The following is a 10,463-nucleotide window of genomic DNA, read 5'->3' on the forward strand; positions in this document are numbered from 1 at the left end:
AAGTCCTTAATACTGTTCCGCACGGTGTCTCACCAATGAATGATATCCTTATTCAATAGAAAAGAATACAAGTCAAACTACCCCAGATAGTTTGGACTTTCTAAGTTCTTAAAATTGATCTACCCATGAGGATGCTGGGTACACATATGGTCTGACCCATCATCAGAGAGGATTCTGCAATCAATCACCTTTTCTGTGTCCTAGTATGGTACATCTTTATGTTAAATTTGTAATAGTTAGTGACACTAGTGTTCCAGAAAGCATATTTAATTAAAAAAAAAGTACATAGCAGGCCTATCATATGAAAGAAGCACAGCCAATTTGCACAGTCTGTAAATCAGCAGCGTTTCTTTCAGCAGTTGATTTCACTTTTGCTGACACAGCCAAATAGCATGCTAGGCTGTTGATGGTGTTCTCTCTATGTTAGTCTTTAAACATAAGTACATAAGTATTGCCACACTGGGACAGACCAAAGGTTCATCAAGCCCAGCATCCTGTTTCCAACAGTGGCCCATCCAGGTCACAAATACCTGGCAAGATCCTGAAAACGTTCAATACATTTTTATGATAATTCTCCCAGAAATAAGCAGTGGATTTTCCCCAAGTCAATTTAATAATGGTCTATGAACGTTTCCTTTAGGAAGCCGTCCAGACCTTTTTTAAACCCCATTAAGCTAACCAACTTTTACCACATTCTCTGGCAATGATTTCCAGAGTTTAATTACACGCTGGAGTGAAGAAACATTTATCTGATTTGTATTAAATTTACTACTTTGTAGCTTCATTGCATGCCCCCTAGTCCTAGTAAACAAACGATTCACGTCTACCCATTCCACTCCACTCCAGCACAAGGGATTTACAAGTCCAATTGAGGTTGAGATTCCCGAGGCAGGTGCATTGTGCGTCGAAATGCAGGACTGGGTCGAGTCTTGAAATCAATTGTTAATCAATTTTAAAGATCGCACATTCATTATAGATGATTAAGATCAACAATCCAACCATACAGTTAATCTTTTACTCTCAATTGTTACAAGTGTGGGTATTATGTATCTCTATGAGGGAGATGCAGACATCTTTAGGTTGAAATTAGTCTGCCGCTCCCCACTATACATAATACTCACACTCGTAGCATATGATATTAAATATGCATACTTGATCCTGGTCTGTCTTTGCCAATTTTGAACAAACCAGAGAGATCGAACCAGCATTGGCCTTACTGCCCAACTATCCAACTGCTGGATCTGTCGTCGAAGCCCACTCCAGCCCATTATGATTTGTCTTTGCCATGAGCCGGTACAAGTGAAATGTGTTCACCGAATCCAAACTGGATTAGCAAAATACAGAGCACAATTTTGATATTAACATTTTGAAAAAATGTCAACCTAAATGACTAATCCATAAACCTCTTTTATCATTTATTTATGCAAACAGAATTATGTCTTCTTAGTCTCTCTCCCACTGTGGACAAAAATTCATCTTTGTTTATTAATATTGAATTATCCTGCTCAGAAGTTATATTAAGTCTTTTGCAAGCCTTCTTTCTTAATGGAAACTTTATGTGAAGCCACATAAATGAAAAATAAAAGATTATTAAACAATATGTTTGCCCCTTTTAGTTTGCAGGCTCTTTTGCAGATAGAGCGCAGATCCCGGGGAGATACAGAAATAGTTTGTTGTTGCGGTCGGTAAGGGACGCATGGCAGTTTTTGGGGAAGTGCCTGAAGGTGGGCTCAGGGGTTATGGAGCTTTTGCCCATACGGGGGAACCCAATGCTTTTGTCAGGAACCGAAACCCGGTCTTTCGACAATGGGGAGAGGACTGGCTGTTTTGGTGATGTCGTAGGTACAGACGGTAGGATCAAAACACGGAACAACTGTTAGGCCCTGACAATATTCGGTGGGGGAACACATTCGCTCACTGTCAACTAAATTTTTATACAATCACTAGATGGGGAAAGGATTAGTCAAAACCCAGGAGGACGGTGGAAAAGTTTTTTTGAGGAGATCTCACATGCAGAACCCTCAATATCAGCTTGCATAAGGCACTGTGGGATCGCTGGGACTCAAGAGATTTTGCTCGGCTGACGAGCAGATGGGAGGGCGATGTGGGAACCAGATTACCCTCATGGGATATTTCTAGACATCTGCGGGGGATTCCAACACTGGTCAGTGGAGCTAGTTATAGGGAACTTATCGTGTGATACACAGAGCATACCTCGGCCAAGCTCAGTTAGCAAATTTTGGGGGGGGGGGGGGGGTGCAGACCCCTTTGTGTCAACGGGTAAACAAGCTGACAATACCTTTTATCGTGCTTTTTGGCGTTGCAGGAACATCCAGGGTTTTTGGGGTACAGTAGCTAACTACTTGTCACGCTTGATGGGCCGGGAGATAGTGGGCACTATGGTTCAAATGCTTCTGGATGTGCCGGGGTCCTTTAGGGGGGCCTCAAGGGAAAACACTTTGTGTTCTGTAAACTCTGTTTATTAGCGAGAAAATGTATCTTGCAATACTGGATGGGTGACTCGACGCCAGAATATTGGCATTGGCGTAATCTTGTTCATCAACCGACGATGTGGGAGGTGAAGAAGCTAAAGGTTCAGCTAAGCGAAAACATTCATTTCTAAAAGTTTGGAGAGCATATATAGCTACCTTGTCCTCTAGAGGGAAGAGTAATGGTACTTAATGTATTGGAGTAAAGAGGCGTCATTAGAATAGAAGACATCTGTCAGATTTGAATGGGGGGGGAGGGGCGTAAGGGTTATGAGGCTGGGAAGAAGTGCATGAAATATTAAAACCTGATCCCTAAACAATGTTACTCCATCGGAGACAACTGAAGAATAAGAAATGGAAGTCAAAAGTTTTAGGAGTCAAGTTGTTTTGTGTAAGGTGGGGTAGGAGGGCTTGGAAAATGGAATAGCTTGAAGATAGAAAAAAAGGTTTGTCTCATAGCAAAGATGTTTTATTACTTTCAGTATACTGCGACAATTGTATTGAAGTATTTTATTCTTCTGTACTGTTTTCAATAAAAATGTTGAAATATAAACAATATAAATGGCTATAAAAAATATACTTAGAAAACTGGGAGATTTGATAGATCCTATGTACATAATGTTAAGCCCATTTGTTTTTGCTTTAAAGATAATCAGACTTGCACAAGAAATACTTATTGTTCCATGACTTATGCTAAGTTTTTTAATGTACATCTGAATTGTGCTAGACAATACTCATAGCTTAAGACAGAGAGAAATTGACATTGGTCTGGAGGTTCACAGCTTCGCAGTCTATCTAACCAGGTTACAACATTATGGAGCTCATTTCAAAGGTGCACAACCAAAAAGTCAGGACAAATTCCCCTACATCTATTCCAATTGAAAACCAAGCAAGAGTTGGGTAGCAAATAACCTCTTACAACCTGAATGAGTGAATGCAAATCTTTACTGAAAAAGCACCATGTATAACGGTCAGGACATGGGACAATGCATGTGACCCCTGAGACAGGTGGTTTCTTTCTGCCAAAACATAGTCTGTGTACATGTGCTTTTTCAATAAAGATGTGTGTTCCACTCATTCGGCTCTGCAAGAGGTTATTTTGGTTACCCTTACTTTTGCATGATTTTATTGTTGCTCATTTTCAAAGCACATAGTAATCTATTTAATTTAATGTCCATGGGCTTTGAAAATGAGAGCATCCAAATAATTAGTGCTAGGCTTTGCTGTTGTGCTGTGAAAGTACACTTAACCAATACATCAAAGCTCGAGAACAGAAAACTAGTGATTATTCCAGGTCAAGCCTTTTGTCACCTACAGCTGCTTAAAGGTCCAATGTACTAACTGTTCTCCCCATTTGGTGCCTGCAATAGATAAAGCATGTTCTTACCTTCATCCATTTCATTTATCGGGGAAAACGATTATTCAGAAACGTAATATTAACCGATGCATACATAAGTTATCTATCCCACCTAGTATCGAGTTTTAATTCTGCCAATTTGCGCCTCAGTTCTTCTCGGCTCATTCTGTTGACGCGGCCGTGGTAGCTGCCAGCTCTTTGTACACAGGGTCGCTGTAATCGCCGCCGGTAACGGAATTTAGTTCCCTTTTCTTCACCATCGAGTCTACATCGCTGCCCACCCTAAACAAAAGAACAGTTAAGATGCGAACAAAAAAACACAAGCAACCTTCATAATCGCATCGCTAAACGAAACACCACACGACACCAATGGGCAAGAATAGAAGAAAGCACATTTTCAACAGAAGAGAATGGCATGACAAAAACCAGGAAAATAAAATGTATGCAAAAGCACACAATGCAGGAAAAACTCGTCTCGGGACCTTAGCTGAGCAACCGGCACGCAAAGGACACGAGCAAGCGCGACAGGCACCCCTATCACCCACTCTGTGTCGCGTGGAAGGATCTACCGCGTCCTCTGTCACTACCAACAGAAGTTCTCGTAAATCTCGTTCCTTCGTGTGGTTCCTATTTTCCTTTTCATCCCCCATCCCGCTCGGCGAAAGTTAAATTGGCGCTTCGGCGACAGTTCAATTCCTCACTTCCGGTTTCACCTCCAACAACAACACCAACAAATTCCGCACAGCCACTAACCTGGCCACCTCCAAACCGCGTGCGCGGTTCTTTGACGTCACTCTGAAGAACCAAACTATATACCAATCAGATTCGTAAACTTAAGCGAACAGAGGATTTCCTGATAAACCTCCTTGCCGCTTAATGACAGGAGGCGCTGTGACGTCAACAGCTGAAGCTGAGTCCCCCAGCAGCCGCATCTTAGTTTGTCCAAAAACAATAAGCACAAGACTGTATTCTCTGTAGGCGGTAGAGGGATGTAAGCGGAGTTGGGTTGGGGAGTTTTCGAGGGGTTGTGCGGCGGCCGTGGGCAGCAGCTCGTTTCTCCCCCCCTTCACAGACTCCTCGAAGACCCCCGAACCCCTCAAATTCCTGTCTCCCAATCCCCACCTGTCAGAGAGAATGCAAAATAGTTTGCTATTGTTTGGACAAACAAAGATGGCGGAAAGCTCCACCCACTGGCTTCAGCCTATATAATGGGCAAGATAGACTCCGACTAGTCCTGCCGCTTCCCTCAATTAAAGCTCTTGCTTTGCAAGGACTCTGAACGGTTTGGAAGTAGAAGCAAGGTTCCTTGCAAGGAGGTTTAATAAACAGGAGTGGAAGTGAGCCTATCTTGTCCATTGTAAGCAAGGAAGCCAAATAGGGTAGTCTAAACTTTACCTTCCAGCGCAGCAGCCGTCATCCATGTTCACTCAAAACTAAGCAAGCAAACCTATGAGCTGCTGCATCCACATTGTCTTTTTTTTTTATTGTTGGTTCATCTGTAACAAGTCTAAAGCTGTTTCAGTTGGATAGGCAGTGCCTTAAAAGGTGGAGGACACAAGTTGTTTTTTTTTTAACTCATTGGACAGCTTTTAATTTATTTGAAAGCGTCCCATAAGTCATGAAATAACAACTGAAATATCACTAAAACAGCTTTAAAAATGATTTATAGCTGCTAGAAACAGGAATTTTAACTCTGTATTTTGTGCTCATTTTTTCTACACTAAAAACTAAATAAATAACTGTATACAATACAGATGGCCAAATTTCAGTGAAGATATCCTGTTTCCTGATGGGTTCATCTTAAATGTTGTAATCTGCCTTGGGAAGCCTGGTGTTATATAAAGATGATGATGGAATATATTGAAATTAAATGGAAATGAATTAAACGCTCCTTTCATTGGGGTACATGTAATCACAACTTCATCTGTTTTGTAGAACTTTACCTTTTAGATACACAAATGGATCATTCTGTTGTTTGAGCATGTTTCAGGGACAGTGGTTTATAAGTCAAAATAATATTTCTGTCAAACAGATCTTTGATTTGTTGAAACATAACTAAACTACGTCAAAAAGGCCCGTTTCTGTTTTAAAGGAAACGGGCGCTAGCAAGGTTTTCCTCGGAGTGTGTGTATGTTTGAGAGAGGTGTGTGTGACAGAGAGAGAGTGAGGGGGTGGGAGTGTGTGTGTGAGAATGAGAGTATTGGCAGGTCCCCCCTTCCTGTATCCACCCATCAATGCTCTTCTCTCCCCTGCCCCCTCCCGCCACCCAGCGAGTCTCCTCTGTCCCCTGCTCCCCTCCAGCCACCCAACGATTCCCCTTGCTCCCTGGCCCCCCCTCCAGGGACTGAGCGATTCCCCTCTCTCTACGCCCCCCCCCCCCTTTTTTGGTACTGTCTATCTAGTTTAAAACAGCTTTTGCAGCAGCTCCTAGGTTTGCTTGCTTTGTTTTTTATGGCAATGATGGCTGCGTGGGGAGTGGAAACAGAGATTAACCAACGTGCTTCCTTGCTTACAGTGGACTTGATTGGTTTACTTCCACTCCTGTCTATTAACGTCTGCTTGCATGGCTGGGGGCGGCGACCTGGGGGGGTGTGGCATTGCGGCGAGGGCTCTTCCACCTTTTAAGGCATTATGCGGCTGTCAGCTGATGATCCCCTTCCATCAGTGATGTGATCGTGAAACCGGCGCTAGTAGTACAGAGGGAGAGCGGGCGGGCGGTGTCCGCCAGTCCACTTAAGCCTTTTGTTTTTACCTCAGTGGGGAAGGTGTTCAAAATGAACGTCAGGAAATTACGTCAGAAGAAGGCGGGACACTGAGCAAAGGAAGGCTGGCTAGAGACGTCGGGAGCGCCGCTTCCTTCACTGACGCTGCGCTGCCGGACGGAGGTACATTTAAAAGAAAAAAAAAAGGAAAGGATCTTGGGGGGGGGGGGAGAAGAGGGCGGGCAGTGGGATATGGGAGCGTGAGGGCGAGGTAAGCACGGTGCGGCGGCGCCCCCCTGCCGTGCTTACCTCGCTTACCGTGTCGGCACGGCCCTGCAAAACATGTTGGTTGATAAGCTTCATACAGATCAAGAAAAAAACAGTAAACCATCCAAAATGGCACAATAAAACTTGTACTTTTACCCCAAGAACCCTTCCCCTCCCATACTCCCCTCCCTCCCTATAAGCCCACCTGTTTCCACCTGCCAAACTAACACAACAGATGTACAGATCAGTAGGACTCGAAGCATTTCATAACAAGTAAGTCATAAACAACACAGTTTATACTAATTGTTTAACCACACTTTGGTTTTGTCTCCGGGTTTAATAAGCAATAGGGTCATTCCGTGCCAAGTGGTCTAAACCTTCCCACCATCATGTCTCCAATTTTGTTCAAATTTTATCTGTTGCTTGAGTCAGGTGTTAAACGAAGTTTCCCAAAATTTGAGGTCTCTAACTGCAATAGTTGCAGATCTAGACCCCCTTTTCTGAAAGGTTGTCAGTCCATGAGCGTGCGACATTTACCAAAATGCCATATTTGGGGTCTAATAAATCCAAACACATCTCTAAGAATGGCTACAAAATTAAAATCCTGTACAGTTTTTGATGCTAATTCTGATGAAATACATTTTAACATTATGGATGCACAATCCAGTCAAACAAGTTGACTCAAAGTGTGCATCAAAATTGGTTGCGACTCATCAGAACATATTTGGACCAATATTTCAGACCGCAACAACTTCCATGCAAACAAAGATACGGACTTGAAATTTTGAACAAGCATTATGCTTGTGCTGGACATAATACTGTCAGAACGGGCCTTTTTTACTAGTACGATCATAAATGAGTCACCAAATGAGCAATCAGGTTGAATCTGGGCAGTGTGTACTGCTTCCAACTTGCCTAGGCAAATATGATGGTTCCTCAGATAATTAGTCTGGGTCCCAGGCCTAAGGCCACTCTAAACTTGGACGATATTATGGATAGTGCCTGCAGATCTCTGTGAAAGTCCCCAGTTACAACTGATGTGATGCTGAGCACCATACCTGTCACCTGATGGTAACAATATGTACTGCTCCTGTTCCAGGTGATGCTAGATATGGCTGTTGTGCCTAACTTCTCAATCTAGTGTGTGAGCCAACTACACCTGCAGAACAGCGGTATAATAAGGCACATAGAGCCACTCGCTCAGTCATCGAGCTCACCTTTGACGTTTTAAAAAGTCGCTTTAAGTGCAGTTGCTGAGATAGTGCTAGCCCGCTTGCTATGCTTCACAATATTGCTCTCAGGCATGGTGTCCCAGTGGGCATTAATCTGGATCTATCAGCAGATCCACCTGTCCCCCTGTAGGTGCCTGGGAGAACACACGAGCCGTGAATCAGTTGCAGCACCAGGTCACCGAGAAGTATTATGGCTCGTACGTTTGTGCATGATTTCACCTAGACATGTGGGGCCTAATCAATTAGCCACGTCATTGACAGAGATGTGTCTTTTGGCAGATGGCGAGGTTCCTGCTGATCACCTACCATTTTGAGTCTTGTGCCAGTCATGAAACTGTCTCCTGTAAGTGAGCATTACATTTTATGAATTCATATTACTGTTTTACAGTGTGCTCACCAGTGTGTAGGTCTGGGTCTCGTCTTGATCAGTCAACAGGGTAGACATTTCCCACCTCAGTCATCTGCTGTACCCAATTGGTCCGGTTTGGCCTGCCCTAAAATGATGTGTGCCACGATGGATGGATTTCTGATTAGGCCTCACAGCATCAATGTCAAGTACACAGCATGGAAGTACTGGTGATGGCAAGGTCTACCCCACTGAGAGATGCACCTCACAGTGAGTAGGGACACGTTCTGATGTACATGTATCACATTTTGAGAGACAAACTCTGACAGAGCATTCAATGCCCGCTGTAATCTCTGTGGTATGGCTGTCTCAGAATGCTGTTCGGTTGCTCAACAATGCAATATCGGGGGAGAGAATCTAATGCTACCGGCCCATCAGGAAATCTGCTGTGCCTAGGTTGTGCTCAAAATAGCAATGTCCTATTAGCTAAGCATAATGCTACATGTATGTTTCAACATAAAACTCACAGTTGCGTAGCGCATGAGTGTGTAATTGGTCAGTATAGGTAGGTCAAAGCAAGGAAGGGTTCCTTTGATTAGATACATGACCAATCTGTGGCAAACACTGAAGTTCAGGGAATGTAGGAGGTTGCACCATATGCAATGATGAGATGTGCTATGGCAGGCTCAGCTCAGGGTGCCCTTCAGGCATGTCTGATCATATGGTGATGTCATCCCAGTCTGGGTTTCACGTTGGAGGCATGCAGAGTATAGGTGACTGTTGGAAGATCACCTCTGACATATGTGGCTTCTATATTTATATATACACCTCTTTCTTGGCATAGGAGAGAACAACATATTGACATTGAGTGAGTGGTAGAGCACAAGTACACAAGTATTGCCATACTGGGACAGACCAAAGGTCCATCAAGCCCAGCATCCTGTTTCCAACGGTGGCCAATCCAGGTCACAAGTACCTGGCAAGATCCCCAAAAGTACAAAACATTTTATGCTGCTTATCCAGAAATAAGCAGTGGAGTTTCCCCAAGTCCATTTTAATAACGGTCTATGGACTTTTCCTTTAGGAAACCGGCCAAACCTTTTTAAACCCCGCTAAGCTAACCACCTTTACCACATTTCTGGCAACGAATTCCAGAATTTAATTACACGTTGAGTGAAGAAAGTTTTCTCCAATTCATTTTAAATTTGCTACTTTGTAGCTTCATCGAATGCCCCCTAGTCCTAGTATTTTTGGAAAGAGTGAACAGATGCTTCGTGTCTACCCTTTCTACTTCACTCATTATTTTATAGACTACAAGACTTTCCATGCACCTTTTCCCTCCACTGATCTGGGGGTAAGGGCACCGAGTCTTTAGATGTGTGCAACTAACCTGCAGATCGGTTGCCTTGTGGTGAATTGTTTGCCTTTCTCCACACTTGTTTGCTGTTCTAGTCATTTCTATCTGCTTCATCACTTTCCTGTCAGAGGTGATGCTATGTTATCATACATATCTAGAACATTTGTTACATGGTAGATATCCTGTACCCTTTCTGGACTGTCAGATGCCTTCAGTGCAGATCTTTGAGGTGCAGACTACCATTCACAGGTTGCCTCGTCCACAGGGGAATAACTCCTTTGGCCCTGTCCCTTCCTATCTCTCTCACTACGACAATGTACTGATCTCATACTGACTTCTGCAAATCTACAGATTTCTGGGGATTACGTAGGCTTGGGACCGGTGCACCTTCCATGTTTACAAGCATCCTTTGTAGCTTCATGACTTTTTGCAAGGGGATGTTTTTGGTTAGGTTTCAGTTTGTGGTCAACACAGAGCATTGGTTTCTCTTCTCCCCCCCCCCCCCCCCCCAGGAGTATGGCCCTCTTAAGGAGGCTTTACGTAAAGACTTTGGGTATAAACTGAGGGGGGTGGATTTCTTAAAATTGATAAAGGCTATCACGAAGCAGGTTAGCAGTGCTTACCTTCAGGAGTGTCAATATCGAATACTCTACAGGGCATATATTTCACAATCTCAGACTGCTAAAGCAGGATGGGTGGCAGTTGCTCAATGT

General features: G+C 43.5%; 1 protein-coding gene across 1 annotated transcript in view; it reads right to left on the bottom strand.

The window, feature by feature from the left end:
- LOC115462074 (3'-5' exoribonuclease 1-like) overlaps positions 1-4,011 on the bottom strand; it is a 34,672-nt gene extending 30,661 nt beyond the window's left edge. Inside the window, 1 exon segment of the mRNA XM_030192115.1 lies at positions 3,959-4,011. Within this exon segment, the coding sequence (XP_030047975.1) occupies positions 3,959-4,011 (53 nt within the window).
- Between the last annotated feature and the right edge of the window lie 6,452 nt (positions 4,012-10,463).

This window comes from Microcaecilia unicolor, chromosome 2, assembly GCF_901765095.1.
Source record: "Microcaecilia unicolor chromosome 2, aMicUni1.1, whole genome shotgun sequence".
In the NCBI taxonomy this organism is placed as follows: Eukaryota; Metazoa; Chordata; class Amphibia; order Gymnophiona; family Siphonopidae; genus Microcaecilia; species Microcaecilia unicolor.